The 21804-nt window shown below is 39.3% G+C and overlaps 1 protein-coding gene across 2 annotated transcripts in view; it reads left to right on the top strand.

Moving 5' to 3' along the window:
- Positions 1 to 16618, top strand: part of LRRC1 (leucine rich repeat containing 1) — a 69534-nt gene extending 52916 nt beyond the window's left edge. For both annotated transcript variants that reach the window (XM_039729566.1, XM_039729575.1), the window contains exons 9-14: positions 1310 to 1428; positions 2425 to 2508; positions 10719 to 10834; positions 11764 to 11936; positions 13440 to 13576; positions 15395 to 16618. In XM_039729566.1, the coding sequence (XP_039585500.1) occupies positions 1310 to 1428; positions 2425 to 2508; positions 10719 to 10834; positions 11764 to 11936; positions 13440 to 13576; positions 15395 to 15553 (788 nt within the window). In that variant the 3' untranslated portion in view covers positions 15554 to 16618. The remainder of the gene's footprint in view (positions 1 to 1309; positions 1429 to 2424; positions 2509 to 10718; positions 10835 to 11763; positions 11937 to 13439; positions 13577 to 15394) is intronic.
- Positions 16619 to 21804: the final 5186 nt, after the last annotated feature.

Below are 21804 nucleotides of genomic sequence, written 5' to 3'. Positions count from 1 at the left end.
GTTTGGCTCTGTCATGTCCATAACTGCCCTGCCAGTGGTTCTGGGCAGCTCCCAGATGCCTTCTTGGCTGTCTCTTGGTGGGAGTCAACAAAGCCAGCTCCTTCAGCCTCAGCTCACATGTGCTCTGGCTATCCTGATAGCTTCCTACTGGACCCCCATCACTTGAACAGGAGAGTTGAGGGGGAAGACAGGACATCACAAGAAACTGAGACTGATTTTACAGGTGTGGTTTCACTAATTTCAGGTTGATATTGTTGATATCAACCTGAAATTAGTGAAACAAACCAACTAGACTACATTAGAATTATAGCCAACAGATCAATGTTGGCTATAACTCTAATGTAGTCTAGTTGGTGTTTGTTTCTGATGAGAGCTCACTGCTGTTTAGTGTTCAGCCTGGTGCTCACCATAGTATCCATGTCCTTTCCAGGAGGGCTCTTGCACAGCTGTGGATTTCACTTCCCAGCCTGTGCTGGTGCACAGGTTTTTTCTGCCTGGGTGCAGAGCTCTGCACTTCTCTGTGCTAAACCTCAGGTTTCTGTTTAGGTTGCTATCTTTCTGTCTGTCAGACATCTCTTTATGATTTAGCATCAGTGAATTTGATACTCTGGACTGTTTCAGCTGTTTTGGACCACACAGGGATGGCAATGAGGTATCAGCAGCTAGTGTTGTCTCCTGAATTCTCTATTCTCGGCTCTGAGTCAATATTTGCACCAAAGACCATTCTGATACAAGGGAGGAGAACAAATTGAGTTTTCCACCCTGAAACAGTATTTTGTTCTTCATGAGAAAAACAATCAGAAAAGTTTGGTTTCTCATCTAAAGAATAAACCTGGGTTTCCTGTCTGACTAATTAGGTTCTGTGTGAGGACAAAGAGACCTTGATCCTGTTTGGGTTTGGGCTGTCACTTCAGTGCAAGATAGTCTCACTGTGGCTGATTAGGTGTAGGTGATCTTCTGAACATTCCTTTCTTAATAAACGTTGTATAATTTTCACTTGTTTATAGGCATTTGGGTAGACACATCCTTGATATTTACATGGGATATCATTCAGATTGTAACTTTATTACAATTTATTATACTTAAATGTTGGCTATGAATATTTTTATTGAGTATGAATTCAGTGATATTAAAACTTGCAAAAATAGTGCAAGCACTAAGTGAAGCAGTGCTTGGGTTCTCTTATTTTACCTAAAAAAAATTTCATTGTTTTAGAAGATTTATGAAAGTTTTGCAGCAGTAAAAATGTACGTAATTAAAGGTATTGGAGGATACTAGACTAAAAATCCATGTTGTTTTTTCTGTCCAGGGAAATTGCGGAGGCTGTCCATCTTGAAGGTTGATCAGAACAAGCTGATCCAACTAACTGATTCCATTGGAGACTGTGAAAGCCTTACTGAACTAGTTCTCACAGAAAACCAACTGCAGGTATGCATGGTCATGGCTGCTCAAATGGCAGGTGGTAATAAGAGCTGCTCTTAAGTGCTGAATCACTCAGCTCATTAGGTTACTCACCCTTGCTACTGCTAAGCAGTGCATTTTCTTTAAATGCATCTTATTTCTTACCTGTTAAATGAATGTGGAGATCATGTTGTGTGTAGTAACAATCCACCCTTCAAATGCTTAAGCAATTACATATTCACTCTTGAGTCTTTCATGACCAGTGAGAGAATTGGAGCATGTGGAGTGCAGGTATCACTCACTTAGTTGTGTTTTTGATGCAGGGGTTTGTGCTGTATTGCATTATTGCCAGTTTTTGCTGTGTGTTATCTGGATCAGTCTTGCTGGAACTGAATAGAAGCCTTGACCACTGCAGAACTTGTACTGCTCCTTGCTCTGCTGATCTGCTCTAGACAAGTGTTAAATATTATATGTGGGCAATTAAAATAAAATCTCAGAATTCCTTCTGTTAGGTGTTTTCTTCCATTACTTTGAAACTTAATATGACACTGACACTTGGAGAGTAGCTGTCTTTAAATAAACTAGGTTTGAGCATTTCTTAAGCTCAGTTGGTACTTGGTTGACTTAGAAGCTTAAGACTGTTGAGAAGATGCCTCTCCAACAGTCAATTCATAGCACCTGAGTTAGGAGATGGCTAACTGAGAAGGAATTTTGGGAGTATAAAGTAAGATGATACGTCCTACCGTACATGCATTCTGTACACAGCTGTTGTGTGTTTATTATTGTAGTGTAGAGATAATTAATGGGTGAATTTGTGTTAGAAGGTGATATTCCTAGACACTTGTTCTGCAATATAAAGGTTTGGATCTTCTTTGGAAAGTCTGGCAGTAATAAGGATTAACTACACTTCAGTTTTGAAGGTGGATCAGACTGTCAATTAATTTTAAAAGTGAGTTAAGTGTTTTTTCCTGACTCTGTTTATTTATTAATTGTGTGTATATTATTTTGTTTTTGTTGGCACAGTCATTGCCGAAGAGCATTGGAAAACTAAAGAAGCTGAACAATTTGAATGCTGATAGAAACAAATTAACATCTTTGCCTAAAGAGGTAAGTTTTGTGCAGATGACATTGTAGAAACAGAAAACTCTTGATTTCAAATGCCTTGGAGAAGTAGCAGGCAACTTTGGTCCAGTGGGTGTTCTTTCCAAACTGATCACAACCAGAAACTTGTCCACTAGATCTGAACTGTAGTGATTTGGTGGCTTGGAAGTGCAAAATGGCTTTGCAGTTGAACAGAAAGGCTTGGATCTGATTAGCTTGTAACTAACTTGGGTCTAATTAGCTTTTAACTGGTAATTCCCAGTATGGATGTCAGGTTCTGCACTGTTTGAAGACTTGGAGTTCTGGTAGGGTGAATGCAACACCAATATGTCTCTTCTGCATGTAGTATGAAACTACTGCCACACTCTTCCTCACCTCACTCCTGTGACCACTATCAAAGGGGAGGTTTCATACTCTGAAAGATGGCTCAGTGACTCTCTTGACAGTGTTTTCAGTGTTAGAGAACTCTGGACTACTTTTACCATTAAATACAAGGACCTGATGTGACCAAGATACCTCAAATTTTACAACTCTAAGCACTAGGACTTCTTGTCTGTTGTAACAGTATGTGGAATGCAATGAGGCTAGAGTTTGTTGTGAAACTAAATATAATGAAGGCTTTACAAGTGTAGTTCAGCAGTACATTGTGGAAAGAAGTTGGGAAGCAGCGTCCTGTGATTAGAGCATGGAGCTGTGAGTTGTTTCTGTTTGTACTACTTTTTCTCTGTAACTTTCATCCAAGTAATTCTCCCTCTTAGTTTTCCTATCTAACATGTGGCTCTGAGCTTTTGTTCTCCACTTTCAGTCACCTAAGGAGCAGGAGGGTTATGTACTCAGGTGACAGCCAATGGATGGAAATTGAGAGGAGTATCAGCTCTGGCTCACTTCCTTATGGAACTTGGACAGCTCAAGAAGGAGGTGTGAGAAGGATGTGAGGTGGCAAAGAGAAGAGGGAGAGCTGATTGTCTGAAGAAGAGGGATCAAGCAGGGGCAGAGGATGCTGCTGTGGCACTGGCAGCAGCAATTCCAGTGTCCTGAGTCTGAGCTGCCGCAGACCAGTCACCTAATTGAGAGAAGGTGAGGGGTGAGACATGTGAGGACTGCAGCTTTTCTAGCAAAACAGTGTCTTCCCTGTTGTGGTGCTTCTGGTTCTGAACAAAGAATTGTGACAGGGCTTACCCAGACAGGTTGCATGATGGCTAGCAAGTGACAAGACCCTGGGAGGATTATTTGGATTGGTATGTGCTAGCAGTTTTCATCCTAAGGTATGCTGAGTTGGAAGGAGCCCATCAGGAGTCCACCTCCTGGCCCTGCCCAGGACACCCCAAGAATCACCCCATGTTCCTGAGAGCATTGTCCAAACACTTCCTGAACTCTGTCAGGCTGGTGCTGTGACTACTGCCCTGGGGAGCTGTTCCAGTCCCCGACAACCCTGGGTGAAGAACCTTTCTGTAATATCCAGCCTACACCTCTTTGGCACAACTTCAGACCATTCCCTCGGGTCCTGTCACTGATCACCACAGAGCAGAGATCAGGGTCTGTCCCTGCTCTTCCTCCATGAGGAAGCTGTAACTGCAGTGAGCTCTCTCCTCAGTCTCCTCCAGGCTGAACAGACCAAGTGACCTCAGCTGCTCCTCATACAGCTTCCCTCAAGGCCCTTCACCATCATTGTTGCCCTTCTTTGGATGCTCTCAGCTTAATATCTTTCTGATCTTGTGTTCATTCAGCAGACTTCCTTTGCTAAAATACCTTGTGCTTGAGGCATGTGCAATTTTATGTCCACTCCACCTCTGAGCAGAACTGTTTTGAGTTTTGCATGGAAAGTTTTACTGGTACAGTTTATTTCCAGATAGGCCATGAATAGCTTGTGTAGTGTATAAGCACTTTTCTCAGTGAATGGAATATATGGCATTGGAGGTGGTGCATAAGGGCAGTCAGTGTGGCTTGGAAGAAGCAGGGACAGGAGCAGGCGAGAGGAGAAGGCTCAGCTGCAGAGGCAGGTGAAGCAGGGTGAATATGGAGTGTGTCTGTTTGGGGGTGTAGGGGGGGCCAGGAGTTCAGTGCAGAGCAATAGAGGCATTAATACTGTGCAAGATACTGAAGGCTTGGAACCAGCAACATTTTTCAGAGGTGGAATGTGTTGCTCAGTTGTTGAAGGAGTTGGGGGATATCCAAGGATCAAGTGAAGAATGAGAATGTGTCTAGAGAGCATCAGTGGACCTGAGAGAGGGAGGGGGACACGTGCCCAGAAGTGGAATGAAGACAGGGATCAGCCTGTGTTTGGAGAAGGCAAATAATGAGAAAATGGAAGGTGGTGTCTGGAATCAGGTGAGCTTTGGGGCGTTGTGGAAGTCGAGGAAATAAAAATGGGAGAGGGTGGTTCCCAATGGAGCTTGTCAGAGAAACAGAGCTCTTTGGCTTCCTATGAGCAATTTTGAAACAGAATTTTTATATTTCCTTTAAAGGTATCCACAAAAATGTGTCTGTCTCATTAGAAGAAATGTCTTGAAATTACATGTAAAGTAAGATTTTATGCTTTGCTCTGCCAATACTTAATTTTTTATTATTTAATTTTAAAGGAAGTCAGCCCTTCTCTAACTGTGGGGTCATCTCACTCTTAATCAGTGCATTTGAATTCCAAGCTGGTAATGTTACAAATAGAAAGCATAAACAACTGAAGCACAAGCTTCTGGCAGAAGTAATTTTAAAACCCTGCTCTGTGTTGCTTAAGATGTTTCCTGAGACAGTATGGCCAAGACTGGGGTCTTGGACCTCTGCACATCAAAATTAGTACTTGTGAGTACCAGCTCACAGAAGCACAGTTGGATGCAGAAACAGAGTATACACTGCAGATATTTTTCCTCGGTATCTTTTCCTTTATGTGTTTTTCTTACCTCTTCCATTCTAGAGCAGCTGTGCATATGTGGTCTTTGTACTGATAAAAAATGGGTGTGGGACAGGCTGTTATTGGTTTCTGTTGGAGAGGGACAGAGACACAGTCTTGTAATGTGTGTAGAAAAAAAGTGGAATTCAGCTGGAGAGAAGAGTACATGTACCTGTACTCTTGTATCTGCTTGGTGTTGCCAGAATTATTCCTGTGGCAAAGACCACTTTTATAGGTAGGATGGTGAAAGTTATGTGCCTGGTGAGATAATCTGAGTTTTAGTTTTTCTGTGGGGTATGTGTTTTTTTTTGGGGAAGGGGTAGAAGGATGTTGATTTGGTTTTGTTTTGTTAACAGTTTAGGAGAATTGGATTTTGAATCAGTGTGTTAAACCATTACATTGCAAGATGGCTTCAAGGCACACTTGTAAGACCATTCTTTATCTTTTGGTGTAAAATGTCTTGACTTGGGATTATTGAGGAGTTTGTATGCAAATGCACCTTCAAAGTTTCCTGGTTCAAAGGTTCTTCTGTATTGTGTGGTGATAAAGGTAAAACCTGGAAGAACTGAATGTATGACCAAGGCTTGAGTCACTGACAGATTTCATCTACAGCATCTCGTTTTGCAGCTTAGTGCCTCTCTGACTGAAGTGGTAAAACAGACTTCAGCAAGAACTGAGAATGTCTAAACCTGTTCATAGTTGGAAATGTTTTTCCCCTTAAACTTGAAAGACCTGCCTGGTGACTCTTTGGTATTGAAATCCCACCCTGGCACAGGAATGCTGATGAAACTGGTGTGTTGATTTTGGCACTTGCATAAATAACCTCCTTGGAATGTTTTCCAGTTTATATGCTTTTGTTAATGAGTCTTTACACCCAGCAGAGATCTGGTAACGTGTCCTTCCTGGCTCTGAGGTATATTGTGAGAATTATTGCTCCATTAGGTAAAACTACAGGGGTTTTTTTTTTTGGCAATAACTGTGCTTTTAAATTTTTTTTTCTTAAAAAAAAACTAGTAGGGACCACTTTGTTTTTCCTGATTTTAACTTTTGATGTCCTGTCTCTTCATTTGTATAGAAGTATGTGTGTCTCAAGAGGTAAAAAAAAAAAAGGGCACTAAGAAAAGTGGAGGAAAACTTGTCTTGAGTCAGAGGGCTGAGAAGCTGTCTTGGTGAGCTCCTCTCCTGTTGTTCACCAGTGGTGCAGGAGGTGTTGAAGTGAGTTTGGTGAAGATTTTTGGAGCAAATTTAAAGTTAATAATAGCAACAGAATAATAGTTAATAGCAATGAATTGGGCAGTTTTTTCCACCCGTAAGTGTGCTTGCAGTTAAAAGAATTAGTGTGCTTTATCTGGAGCCAAGGAAAATTCTGACTTTATTTTCTTTGAACCCAAACAAAATTTTGGATATGACACGCTGGAAAAGATTTTGCAACACAAGAGGAACTGTGTTTAAATTACCACTATATTTTTCAGACTTGTATAAGTCTGTGAGAGTTTTTGGTGCTGACAGCTGTTTTGAGAGTTGAATAAAAGAGGTGTGTCACTGAACTTTTAGCTATTCACACGACAACTGAAGACCGATCATTACAGTATTTGTCATCATGTATTTTTTTTGCATTGCTTATAGCTGTGTGAAAGATGCTAACTGGTAAAGGACAGCAGAATTGATTCATAGCTTTTGAGTAGTAAACAGATCTACTTTAGAGTCATTAGAAACACCAGCAGAGAAGCATTCTGTTAAGACTTGCAGTTTGTGGAGGACTGTCTAAGATGGATAGTAGTGGGTGTATGAATGGCAAAAAAGCAGGAGAGTGAAGCGCTAAATGCTGGTCATGATGAGAACATGGGGGGAGTTTTGGCAACTGAGCTGACTTTCTGTCTATGTTTGTCCAAGCCTTACTGTTTCTCCAGAATGAGGAAGATGTTAGAAAGAGGAGCCTCAGTCTGAGATAGAAGAAAAAAGCAATAAGGTCATCCATTAAAGAGTTTAAAGGGTTGAAGTTTTGTGTGGAATCCAGAGGTCTCCTAGTGACAATCATCCTCTTAATCAAGCCCACCTGAATGCAAATATGTAGTTTTGTTCCATCTTCATAGTACCAATGATCTTAAAATTAGGACTTCATAATAATGACCATTTACTGCCTGACTGACCTGTGGGCTTTGTTTTTGTGGTTTTCCTATATCTAGGCTCACTGTTCTTTGGAGTTGGCATGATGTGACAAGTCAATAACCCTTAAACTAAAGTTGCTAAAATGAACTAAGTCTCAGGAGCACGACTTAGGCATGCACTACTCATGTGAGATATTTTTCTGATGTCCTGCTCACTACAGAAGAGTGTGAGGACTTCTTTAAGCCTCCAGTCCTTGGAACAGTCACTCATGTGCCTAGAACTGAGCACATGCTTGTCCCCATTAAGTGAAGCCTGTGCTGGAAATGAAGTGTGTGCTTAACTGGTGAATGGGCTTGTGGCCTCAGCTGTGTCCTTGGTGCAGATGTGGTGGTCTGGCACAGTTTGTTGTGAGCATGTGACCCTTGGAAAGCATGGCTCTTCCTCAGTTAGCCACCCTGAGGCAAACCATCGACGTTCTGATACCGTGTAACTTCATGGGGGCCACAACAGGGTTTTCCTTTCCGCATGCCATGTAGTGTGTGCACTTTGCCTCCCTGGTATGGCTTCATGTTTAGGTTTTCAAACATTGCACCTGGTGTCTTTCTGTACTGCTGGATGGGTGCCATCTTTGTTTAAAATGACAAAGATTTTAATTAATTTTTAACTGTCAGCTTGTCTTTCTTTCCTTTGTGGTATCTCACTCAGTGCTGCTCGTTAAATGCTGTCTGCATTTTCTAAAAACAGTTTCATTAAAAAAATTCAGTGTCTCTTTTTTATCTACCCTACTACCCTATTAAAATAAAAGATCTTCACTATCGTTGGATGAAACAAAACCTTTGAACAGCAGCAGGTTGACTGATAGAGAGCAAAGTTAAATTAACTGAAGTTTAAATTATTTAGGAGTTATAACCCTCTTTGGCAGTAGAAGAATGTATGTTCTGTCTCCATTTGTTGGCATGCTCTTGTCCAGTATGGATAAAGAAAAAGAAATTGAACATCTCTTGTATTTTCTTAATTGTTAGCCGCTTGGAAAATTATGGGTCAGGTAAATTGATAACCCTGTAAGTATTCTTCAGTCCATGGTTCTATTACCTTTCATTAAGCTGTTTTAAATGCATGATGACTCAGGCTGTCCTGATTCCACTGCTGCATTTTTCCATTGTCAAAAGTACAGAAATTTTGGTCTCATCAGGGCTGCATGGCTTCACTTTGTTTGTTTGGCTAACTTGTTTGGATCTCCATGCTCCAAGACTGAGTAACACAAACTTCATTCATGAAAAGGGAGCACTTTGTGTACACTGAGGGCATCACTTGCCAGCTCATTAACATACCCTAATTGTATTTCTTGCTTTTCACGGCTCCTCATGTTAGCAACACCAACTAGATACTTAGTGTGTATATATTTTTTTAATATAGCACTGTGTTCTGTGAATATGTGAAGGCACATTATTTAAGAATTTATACATGCTTTAAAGTGAAGAGCAGAATTCTTGAACCAAGAAATGTTTGCTTACTACTTGAGTGCTGGTTTCTAAGGGCTTTGATTCACAAGCTAAAATGGCTTGCAAGGTTCATGCTTCTGTTGCACACACAGGGCTGGGAAAACTGATAATCTTGTGAAATAGCTGCATGTTAAGAGTGCAGTGATTTAAGGGAAATGTCACAGAATTTGTTTTGTCAAGAGCATAGCACTTTAACTTTGTGCTGTAAATAGCTTGTGAATCAGAAGCCTTGAGCAGCTGATTGCTGTTTTCTTCTATTAAAAAGCATTTATGATACAAAGGAAGGTGAGTGGAATGAAAATGCTCCATTTGTTTTATTTTGTGAGTCACAGTTGCATCTTTTAAAAGTGGCTTTTTCCTTAGTAAATCGTGAACATTAAATCAACACTATTTTTTTTTTTAGTTAAAATATTTTGTGCTATTTGTCTATAATCTCAGTCTTGGGTTTGGACTGAATTGTGGGTTTTACAAAGACACAACTGACAGTTAACAAGAACACAATAATTTCAGCTTAGTTTTGGGGACTCCTGGCCAAAGTATAGTTACATATTGGCTATAGTGTAAGAGGAGAACATTCTTAGATGTATGTCACTATAGATGTCCTCTAATTTTTGAACTGAGATTTTTCACTGTGTTTAGTTTGGACTCTAACTCTATAATTAGATTCTAAGTCCGCTTAACTTGAAAGCTTCAAATAGCATTGGGATATTTTGCCTCTATTACTTGGAGTAAGAAAAGAAAAATCTTTTTTCCCCTTCTTCTGGTGAGTTTTGGAACTGGCAAACAAACAACAGTGCTTTTTGAAACTCTGTATGATAAGCAAACAAAGGTAAGTTTCCTTTGTTAATAGGAACAAAGAGTTACTTGAAGCAGCTTTTGAGTTGCTACAACTAATAATCTTCCTGTTTATAGAAGTTCCCTCTGGAACATAAAGTTGTAATGAGGTTTTTTTTCAATGAGATGTGGGGAGTTTGTCTTTCTGAAAGCTGCTACTTTTGGTGCAAGGTGTAGATTTTTAAAGGTAAGACTGAAAAATCCCATCTTTGCACCCAAAGAATGCAAATGCTTATATTTGGATAATTTGATAGCGACAGAGGATATTAGATGAAAATACGTTAAACAAGGCCAGTTCATGTGGGAATTGTGTTGAAAAGAGGTGCTTCTGTATGAATTGGGACATCAAAGATTTTACTCAGTGTTCTGCTTGTAGAGAGCTCTTCATTAATCTTTGTGGACTCAACAAATTTTGGGAATTAGTTGGTATATTTAGCATTTTGCCTTGCTTCAAGGCCCGTTGCACTTGCTTGAATACCAAGTTGCCATGAGGAAAGAATGAATTAATATGTAAAATGTAGAGCTAAAAAATGTTAAGTGTAGGGTTTTTTGTGAATGTTGGGCAGAGTAGCTTCTGTGTGGTTACTGGTTTCTTCTGGGTGTGGAAGGCTCTGAAAGATAGCTAGAATGTGACCTTTATGTCTAGTTATCCATTATTTGCAGATACAGATGTTCAAGACAGTGCTCCTACAGACTTGCTTCAGGTCAGACTTCTTGGAAGCTGACACTAGTTTGCAGTCTGTACCTCTGGGGGAAGTGTCTGGCAGGCATTGTAACTCGAATGTGCTGTGACACACTCCGTGACCCGCGCTGCATGCCTTTGTTACACTGTGCTACAGCAACAAAACCACACTTGCTTTTTTTTCTCCCCCTCTTCTCAAATGTAGGTTGGGGGCTGCTGCAGTCTTAACGTCTTTTCTGTGCGTGACAACAGATTATCTCGAATTCCCTCTGAAATTTCACAGGCCACTGAACTTCATGTCCTGGATGTTGCTGGAAACAGGCAAGAGATTTTTGTATCTTCATGTTCTTTTGCTGTATTTACTTAATTCTTTCTGATAGCAAAAGATATTATGTCTAAGAAGAGAGCAATAAAAAAGTTATGATATTCATGTTTGTGTTATTGTTGAAATTGTCAAAGTAGTCTTCCCCCCTGGGCCAAAAGTAGCATAAATTGTGTGTTGTCATGAGTGTGATTTTTGGATTACTTTGACCCTGAGGAAGAAATTGGATTTTTTTAAAAAAACTTTCTGGATTCATAGATTTCTGTATTAAAACTGAGAATCTAGGCAATGGCTAGAGCTTCAGGTGAAGCTACCGAGCTGTAATGTCAAGTAACACCAATATTGAGTGTTGTATCTTCAGCATACAGTGTGAGTAACAGGGAAGGCCACTTTGACCTTGCAGCTTCTCACAAATCTTAGTGCTTCAAACATCAGCACGCAAAAATGAGTGGAACCAGCAAAGTAGTTCAGCTTCTTATTAGGAAGTTAAATGAAAAAAACAACCCCAAAACAGAAGAAAAGCGAATGGTATCTCATCTATGCAATGTAATTGTCTCACAGGCCCTTACCTATTTCTGTTCTAGCCACTGTTCACATGTAAAGCTCCTGATGGGAAGCAGCTGTCTGCCTTCCAGGGCACTTTACTGCAGTAGAGAAAGCTCAGCATAGTTTTACCTGGTTTTCAGCTTCAGAGGATTATAAAGTTATAATAAAATTAAGCTACAGGTTTGTTGTGTTTTTTGGTTTTTGTTTTTTTTTAAGAATGGAGTAGATGGAATTAATGACTACTGCAATGCCTTCTATTAGAGGCAATAATTTCAATCCTGTTTGCTCCAACTCAACAATGTATTCTTGAGTTGACTTCATGACCATCTATTAAGACTCCCAGGGATTGCCCTGACTTTTTTACTTTCCTTTTTTGAACTAGGCTGACGTATCTTCCCATTTCACTGACTACATTAAGGCTGAAGGCTTTGTGGTTGTCTGATAACCAGTCCCAACCTCTGCTGACATTTCAGACTGACACAGACCCTGAAACAGGAGAAAAGATTTTAACATGTGTACTACTTCCTCAAATGCCTTCTGAATCTGGTTGCCAAGGTAAGTGCCTAGAGTCAGCTTTTCATTATGTACAGAATTATTACTTCTTTGTTTACTGAGTTGTCCCATAAACGTGCATAAGCTCTAGTGAGCAAAGTAGCTAAGTTCTGGTTGAATTTTCAATATTGAACCTTTTTTTTCTGTTATCCTATTAGTCTTCAGAAGACTAAAACTTTGCACCTGGTGTTATTGAAAATACAGTGACAGCTGCAATAAATAAAATACAGATCTGGAAGAGAAGAATTACTCATATCCCTATTTTGAGGCTTGCCAGTGGGCCCAGTAGTGGTGTCCATATTTGTGAACATTGATTATACATCTTATATACATATCTATATGGAAAAATGGTGGCTTTCCATCTTCAATTTGTTTACCAGCAAAATAAATTGCATTGCAAATAGTAAACAGTGGACTTTTTACTTTTTAGCAAGCTAATTTTCTTTCAAGCAGAGGCACCGTACAGTAACTTTATTATATTCATTAACAAGTGTAGAATTGCAGTATAAGTTGCTTTTACATTTTGTGATGAAACTTGCCCCTGGGCCAGGTGGAACCATAAACTCTTTTGTTGGCTGTGTTGCTGCTCCAGTAACTTCTGAATGTTTTTTCCTCAAGCTTTTAGAGCTGTATGTAAGCATTCAAGGAGATTCATCTGAGCTAATATTTAAGTTTCTGCTGTAATGACTGGAGAGTGATTTATCCCATCCAAGAATGGACCTTTAAAAGAAAATCATGTGAATTCTTCTCCACTGAGTACAAAGGGGCCAGAGGAGAAAAATTCAGCTGTGGGTATCTGTATTGTAGGTACCCAGGCTTAATTTCAGTGTTTCAGTCATATGTGGCTGGAGCAGATAGCAACCATTAAAACAGTAGGAGTGTAGAAATGTCTCTGTTTTAGCTCCTGGGTTTTAAGAATAGTTAAGAATTAAAATAATTGTATTAATTAACCCCTTTGGACTTAGAGAGGATTAAGCTAGTTGAAGAAGTGTAACAGAGGTTGACTTGACTTTCTCGAAAGGCCTTACTACTAGAAATTAGATTTCCTCCTCTCCAGATGAATCTTGTGGCTTCAAGGGTAAAAGGCGTGGAATTTAGATTGCTGGAGGTGTGTGCCTAGCAATACTGAAAGGATGAGGTTAGTAAAAGCAATGATCCTGTGTTACAGAATGCTACTTAGGGAACTGGCTAATGTCAGCTGACAGCCATGTTCCACAAGAAAAGCATGTATAGTGGCAAGTAAATTAATAACCAGTACTCTAAAAGTCTGAAGTAGTCCAAGTACAGAAATACCTAATTTATACAGAAACCATTTAGTGTATGTACTTGATAACAGAAAACTAATGCAAGTTCTGTTTTCTTCCAAAACCAGTAGAAATAGCCACTTGTGAGTATTGGATGGGTAATTGTTCAGATGTTGCAATTATGAACAATAAAGCATGTTGATGGTGTGACTTCATGTGCATGTTGCTGTGAATCTTGAGGTACATTTTCCTGTTCTAACAGATAACCTACCACGATGTGGTGCATTGGAGAGTTTGGTAAATGAGATGTCAGATGAAACATGGAATGAACGGGCAGTGAACAGAGTCAGTGCAATTCGCTTCTTAGAAGATGAAAAAGATGAAGAGGAAAATGAAATGGTATGTTTTCCAAGCATTTGGATACCTCCAGACACTGTGACATTAATGCAGAAGTATAAAAAGTCTCTGAGCATTCTTACTGTAAATATTTCAGCTTGGACTGCATGCTTTGTGTGTACATTTGGAGAAGGAACTGTTCATGTTGGCTGCTGAAACTTTTTATGTTGACTTTAAATGCCTTTGTTTTTTCTGCTTTGAATATAACTTTCATATTCTGATGCAGGACAGTCTTCTGTTTTGCTTTGTTTTCTTCTGTCTGCTCAGGATGTTTTGTTTCCAGAAAGAAGATAGGATCTTTCTCTGCATCTGTGAAGCTTTACTGCCTGAAAGTATATAGGGTCTAATTTAGGATTCCAGCACTCTGGCATGTGTCTCTATTAAGTTTGCTATTGTTTGTCTCTCTAATTTCTATTTCCAGTCTCTTTTGTGCTCTCTCTCATTCTTTTTTTTTTTTTTTTAACTCCACCATTTGCATTGAACCAACCATAGTGTCCATAAACAGCAGGAATGTTGCTCATTAGTTTCCCACTTAAACAAAGGATGTGGGAACATCTGTCACTGTACTTATAAGACCTCTCCATTAAGTTGGGCTCTGCATATCCTGAAGATCAAAACACAACACGATCTGTAGTTTTACTAGATTTTATTAACAGTTAAAACTCCTTGTAAAGATTAACACTGCTTCAGTCATGTTTTCAGCGTGCTCTGATGCCCTAAAACATTGCTGGTGGTCCTCATTAGATCTCAGCATGAGATACTTCAGGGCACTGTCTGGATTGTTTTAGTTTAAAAAGCAACTACAAAAACTCTTACTTTATTTTGGAAATGAGCAAGTAAGGTAGCTGCTTACTCCAAAGCAGCAGAAACAAAATGTCTCTTAACAGACGTGGTTCACTGACTGATAGGGAGTTCAGAATGCTGCTGCTGAACCGCCCTGCCAACCCGAGAGTGTCCTGAGCAGTGAGGGCTCGGGTGTTGAGGATAAGTGCTTGATTTGTCTGATTTGAGGCAAGGACCTTACTAGAGGAAAAAGTTTATGATCTTACTGAGGAGAAGGAAGGCCAGATTTCCTAAGCAGTCTTGACCAAAGAACCCATGTATGGGTCATCAGTTCTGCTGTTCTCTGCACAGTTTACATGCATGCCACTAAAAAGTAACTGCATGTACACATGTATTATACCTATATTGTATTTGTGGTGTTCTTTTGTCTCCAGCCTGGATGCTACCTGGAGTTTTTGTGAATGTTGTTTTCCTTGTAAAGGTTTCAGCACAATGATATACATTCTTCTGTCTAAGGTGGGAGAGAAATGCTCCCTCTCAAGGTGCTTGTTCTCAATTAAGTAGAGAACCAGACTGTGTGGTGGGGCTGAAAGGCAAATGGAGCTCCACACAAACACTATTTAAAACCGTAAAGAGAGCTTGTGGGATTCTTTCACAATCAGATGAATGTTTTAAGTGTGATCTTAAATCACTTGTATGGTTTTGGGGAGAAAAAAATCCCCAAGTATAGTTATGAAAGAATCTTCACTTCATAACTTGTAATTGTACTTCACATGAGTGGCTTTCAGATTAGTAGTCCAAAGAAGAACAAAATTTGCTCTTAGAGACTTCTTAAACCCTCTTTTGCTGTCTTCATAAACAAGTATCTTTTAAAGTAATGCTCAGCACAGAGCATTGTAGTTTGAAAAGGAAAGGGGGGAAAAAAGAAAAAAAAATTGATACTTTCTATTTGGTATGTGAATGCTGAAGCCTTGTCAGTGTATGTTGTTTTTGCAGAGAGACAAAAGCAAAACCACTTATTGCACTGTTTATTTTTAGAGAACACTTCTAAGGCGAGCCACTCCACACCCTGGAGAATTAAAGAACATGAAAAAGACAGTGGAGAATTTACGGAATGATATGAATGCTGCTAAAGGACTGGATTCAAACAAAAACGAGGTCAATAATGCCATTGACAGAGTGACCACTTCTGTGTAGAGTTCCATCTCCAGGTTTTACCTCCTGTGTCTTCCCCTGCTGTTGAAATGTTCCTGTCGTCTCCTGGGACCTCACTGAGCCCCTTTTTGTTTTTAACCAGAACCTGATTCATCGTCTCCATACACTCGAAAAGTGCAGCCTGCTGGAAGAAAGTGCCTTATTTCATCCAGGCAGTGAACCAATAATTTCCAAATCAATATTGTAATTTTAATAGTCCTAGGCTTTTTTAAGTTTAATACACTACTGTATGCAGAATACAATATTTTTGTCTTAAACACAGGGGAAATACTGCTTTTCTTTTCCAGAGTGCTGGGATATCTTGTTCCCAGTGGCTGGATGTGCTAGTGAAAAATATAGTTTTGTGGGAAATCGATACACTTTTTTTATTTTTTTGGCAGCTCAGATGGTGTAAATTTTAAATTTTTGTATAGGACTTTCATAACAAGATGATGTATTTCATTTTTAAGAGAAAATTTATCTTGAGCGGTACATATTTTAGTATTTGTGGAAGAGAACAAGTTTCATGGACAACTGTATTCATTTGTTTGTACCACCCATTGTGCCTTATTGTGTTTGGTATGTCATATTAGTCTTAAATATAGCAATTCTCGAGGAAAGTGAGTAGATTTGGTCTCCTTCTTTAGATATGTTTTTCTTTTTGGACAGTAATTTGTTGGAAATTTTACAGCAGAGAACATATGTTTATATTATGGGATCTTAGGTTGTGAAGCACAAATGTTAGTTTTGTTGTAAACAGAATTAAGATGAAATGACCAAACTGCTATTGTTTATTACATAATGCACTCACACTTTAACTTAGTTGTAATGAAACATCTTGGTTTGGATGCCTTGTTGCATTGCAGTCACTAGAAATTCATGCTTCCATTGTTTTTTTTTTTTAATGTGCCATCTGTAAAATAACTTGAAAAACAGCACGATAGACTTTCAGAAGCACAGTATGAAATTAGTTTTATGTATTACACAAGAAAGCATGATTCTTTAAAGTGCTTTGGTGGTTTTATAAAAATTTATAAAACCATAATAAAAACATCTTTAAAAGCTTCAGTAGATGTGATGTATCATTAAAACAGCAATTAAAGTATCTCTGCATTAATGCTGTCATTGTTACTGTGTTGCACTTCAGTTGTCCAATGCTGATTTCAAGGTCTTACTAAATCTGTGGGTTCTGATTTGTTTATAGAGGTAAGTATTAACTGAGTTTAATTCAGTAAATAACAATTTTGCAAAAGCCTGATAAAAATTGATGTTGATGTCTCTGTGTTCTGTTAATTTCTCTTCCCCAAGATTCCTCCTTTAAGCTTCAAGACATGGTTTTGCAGGAGGATGCTGGAGGTTTGTAGGTGTTAGGTCAGTTCAGTGGTAGTGCAGTTTTATTGTTTTTAAGGGAGAGTTCTCCCGGTTATTCTTGGTAAGCTGCTGTTAAAATAAAACCAAAAAGAAAATCAGGTTTTGGTACAGCTGACTCCAACACTGGGTAGAATTTTCTTTTTAAAGTACTTACTGGAATTGACACAACAGAAGTTTAAAAATGTAGTAAGCGCTGTACCCAAGAAAGCAGCAACAAACCCATTTGAGATGAAAGGAAGTTCCTAAAAAAGACAGTTCCTAAAAAAGCCAAAGGCAGCAAGACTCTGTGATGCCAGTTGCCTATTTGGAGGTTGTGGCTTGTTTTGTTTTTAGCATCTGCTCCATCAGCAAGATGAATGTGAAAAGCCTGGATTTGGGTGTTGCCTGACCTACCACCAGATGAAAATAATTAATTGCCCTTGTGCACTTACTGCAGTCAGAACAAGATGTAAATCCTGTTGCAGCTCTGTGATATGTGCAGTGTTGTTTGCTTCTTGTACATTCCAGCAGGCTCGTGGAGGCTGCTGCGGCCCATGAACTCACCACAAGGCAAGCACTACTTGCTGCATCCACTTTGGCACAAAGTAATTGGTCAGCAGTCAGTATTTTTTACTTTGGTGATTTTTTTTTTAAATTTTTTTTTTTTGTAATAATGGAAGGAATATTTGCTGTGGTTTCTCCAGCTACAGATGGCTGAGTGGGTGATCCAGGCTGGTTGCTTTCATTTGGAACAGTTTCACACTCCTGCACCCAAGGGCAGCTGGTATTGTTTCCTTTTGGTCATCTCAGCCAAAGATGGGCGTATTGCATATTGAAGGCATTTGCCTCCACTCAATTGTAAAAGAAAATTAATTGATCTCAGACTAGAATCCAACAATTGCTTAATGAGAGATTAGAGGAGCTGAAGTCCATCATCAGACCAGCCAGCTACTATCCCCAGAGGAGTGTTGGCATTCCGTGCTTTTCACTGCCATCTTTCTTCACTTTATTAACCTGTGTAGTGGAAATCTGGATTTTTGTTAGTTTTTTCAGTCAGTGTCTAAGGAGAGATAAAGGAGGAGGTGTATTTTTCAGGCTTCTACAGTAATACTATGCAGCACTGTAATCTCATTAATGTATTTTGTTTATTCTTTTTGGTGAGGCAATTTGAGATTCTGCTCTGCTGCAGGTAGTTCAGCAGTGTGTACAAGGTAGTGTAGTGTCTGAGGCTGGCAGTAAGTGCAATTTCCAGGGTACAGCTTGAGGTACGGCAACAACCAGTGGTGGTGTGGAATAAGAGCAGATGAAGTGTTGTTTTTCAGGGCTGACAAGGTGCTTGGATTCTTGCTGTGCAAACAGAGACAAGTGGCTACCCTCTCTCTCCTCCTAATGCTGGTTCAGAGTGACTTGCATGTCATTCTATTTGATCAAACTCCATCAGTCTAGACCTCAGGAGTCCCTCTCATCTCTTGAGTTACCCATGTGTGTGCCATTTTATAGAGTGGTTGAAGCACCCTTCTCCACCCAACAGCATTGATAACATTCCAGGCAGTTTTAACTCTGTTTTATAGCCAGAAAAAGTCGATGACACATGTTCTGATGAAGCAATGTCTGTCCTTGAAAGCATGAGCCCTCTCTTCCCAGTCTCTTTTTTCTCTTGCTGATGCTGTGAGGAGCCTGAGTAGTGAATATGATTATGACTTCTTTCTCTATAAACTTTTCCTCCTTTACTTTGTCTTTTGAGAGGTGGGTTTAATGCAGAGGCTACAAAATTTGCATGCTGTTTTACTAGCTATAAAGAGGTAACCAGGGTAAATCGACTGACCACAGTGGTGGAGTGGATTTAATATTAACCTGCCAGTTACTGCATACAAGTTCTCTTTATTCAAAGTCACAATTCCTAGTCTTAAAAGAATAGGAAGAAAAAAGGCACTCTTGTGCTATCGTAGTTAGTGTAGCAATGGATTTTTCCATCCCCTGTGAGTTGCTCCAGGCTTTTCCCACAACTTCCCACAAAGTTATGTGTTGAGATTATTTTTCTGGCTTAAATTCCATATTTTTGATAATCAGTGTATTGTAGGAAAGTGTGTACTGGAAACTTGTATAACGCTGTTCTTTCTAGCAAGTGACTTGTTTGTGTTCTGCTTGGTCTGCTTCTGGTCTAGCCCTGATGCTTTACCAGTGCTGGGTGAGCAGCTTTTTGCTGATTAGCTACTTAACAGGTTTCACTACTTGGAGCTTGTAATTTCAGTTTTTAAGAGAGACTAGTGACGCCAGAAATTTAATTTTATTAAAAGTACATTTTTTGGTATATTGGTTGATACTGTCCAGGTTTGCTGTAAATGTCTGCCTCTCTCTGAGACAGAAGCTCAGTGTTTATCAGAAATGTCTAGACCTTTTGTTAATGGAGAATTCACCACCATTCTTTGTCTTGACTCCAGAAAATAAAATTACTTTAGTTTTTCGATTGACTTGATAAGAGTGTTTCCCATCTTCAGTTTCTGACAAACACATTTCAAACAAATCTGCATCTGTGCTTGGATTGCTGAACATGGGAATATGAGAAAAGCTGGTCTTGACTATCAGTAATTGTTTTGGGTGTTCCCTTTCTCCTGAAGGAATTGTGAGATTTTCAGTGGGACAATGCCTCTGTTTTTTATTGTAAATTCAGTACTATAATCATTATTCCATCGGCTGAACGAAGAATGTGATTTTTTTTTTCAAAGTAGGTAGCATGTGCCTGATTTGAGCTGCCTCTATAAGCTGCTTTGCAGGAGCCATCCTGTCTCTTCTGGTGGGTGTTGGAGACACTGTTTTATTCCCTTTGTGCACTTCTTGTGGCAGTGGGCTGGTCAGTCATGGGTTCTACCAGAGCAGAGGGTTTGGAGGAAGGAGCTCAATGAGTATAGCTGGACTGTGAGCTAACTTCAGGTTCGAGGGTTCATGGCAGTCTGGTTTTGAATTTGTAACCTGTTCAGGGTTTTTGCCTCTAAACACTGTTGTTATTAGTCCATTAACTCTGAGGTCTTAAAAAGTTTATCTTTTCCCAGGCACGGCACAACCTCTCCTGAAAATACAGTACTCATGGAGAGAACTGTGTGGCTCCTCAGTGATGTTTCAGGGAAAGGTTTTAGCAAACCTTCCTCGGCATTAAAACCAGGAAGTGGACACCTGATGTGCAGTAACCTTTGACACTGATGTGCTCATCTGTTGCTGGGAATGTTGTCTTGGCTGAAATATCTGATGTGCAGCCAAACACAAAACAGGTTTGGGAACAGCCAAACACAAAATATTAGCAACGTGCACTGAGGAAGATCAGTGCTGACTGCAGTAACACCTCAAGATACACAGATGCACACAGAGCTTGGCAATACCACTAAAGCATCAGCAGCTTGGATTTCAGTTTGTAACCATCCCCAGTACAATGCAGAGAAAGTTTTAGTTGGATGCAAAACCAATTCAATGCTTCAAAGTCCTGTCTTCTTTTTTTCCTGAAGCAGACTCGGACAAGTTGTGGTGATGTGCTTGTGATGGAAACACTCTGGTGCTATGATCACTCTCAGTAACTTGCCAGTATCACTCTGTTCCAAAATAAATGGGCTGCTTTAAATCATTCTGAAGTTGCTCATAGGAGATAGAATTGTCCCATCTTTCTGGGACATTAAACATTATAATCATGACTACATGATTATAAACATGAGTGAATTTCTTTATAGTTTATTAATGGTATCCTGGACTTCCACTAAGCAACTTAAAACCGAAACCAAATGCAAACTAAGTAACAAGAAGATTTGTTTGAATATTACTGATGACTTGTCTTCATTCATAAGGGGAGAAAACTTCAAGTCTGAAGAGCATTTGCATAGTGGGTGTTTTTAGGATAACCTACAGCAATTTTTTAGAATTGTATTTTCAAGAAATTAAAAAAAAAATCTAATCTGGAAAGTTAATACTTGAGTATCTGAGTTTGAAATTAAATTGTGTATTTACTGCTAGCAAAGTGTATAAGGCTTGCTTCCATAATCAGTTCAGGCAGCTTTTACACTGCCTCTCCTCCAGTGGAAGCATATTCAAGTATGCCTTTGTTTCAGCAGCATTTTGTTGAGCTTTTGTTTCGTGTGAGTTACACAAAGCTTAGAAACAGTCTTTTGTACTTTTTAAAAGGGAATGAGTCTGAAATAGTTTTTTGATTAGTAGAGTATGTTATGTATCATTGTACTTTGAAGTAGGAAAGTGTTTATGTTCTAGGAAATGCATCTTTAAAACCATTTTGTCTCCCATAATTGTGCTACTTAAGCAAATCATCTTTTAAAGAGAAAAAATAGGTGAGAATGTGTGTTTGGGGTTTTGAGTTGAATTGTAGTAGCAGATGTATGCCCACTGAAATATTTTAGGTAACTGCATTCTACTTGCCAGTGGGGACCAGGCTGTGGCTGTAAGCAGGATGTTTCACTGTCACTGTGATTTCAGAGACATGGGTGGCTTTCATATCTTGGCTTTTATTGTTAGGCTGTTTTGGAGTCTCTTTCATTTACCAGAATGTTTTAGGGTGTTGCATAGCATTTGCACACCTTTGTTTTCTGGAGGAAATTTATTCTCTAGGGCATCTGTTAGTGAGATCTTATCAAAATAGACACCTTGTGCTTTATGAGAACAATTTGTCCTTTTAACTACAGGGGTATGATACAGAGCAGTAGGTGTGTTATGGAGAGACTGCCTTTGAAAAGATGAAAAACATGTTGAAAGGAGGTAAAAACGTCACTTGACTTGCTGGTGAAACACTGAAGCACAATGGTCTGTTACCAATCAGTTAGGCTCATTAACAGTGAAGGGAGAAGAAAAATGTGTTTCCATGGAATATAATGACTGCTGGGCTGATAAATATTTTCTCCCTCCAAACACTT

This window comes from Passer montanus, unplaced genomic scaffold, assembly GCF_014805655.1.
Source record: "Passer montanus isolate IOZ18808 unplaced genomic scaffold, ASM1480565v1 scaffold11, whole genome shotgun sequence".
NCBI classification, from domain to species: Eukaryota; Metazoa; Chordata; class Aves; order Passeriformes; family Passeridae; genus Passer; species Passer montanus.
The sequence above is the reverse complement of the archived record's forward strand: the minus strand, read 5'-3'. Positions and strand labels throughout refer to the sequence as shown.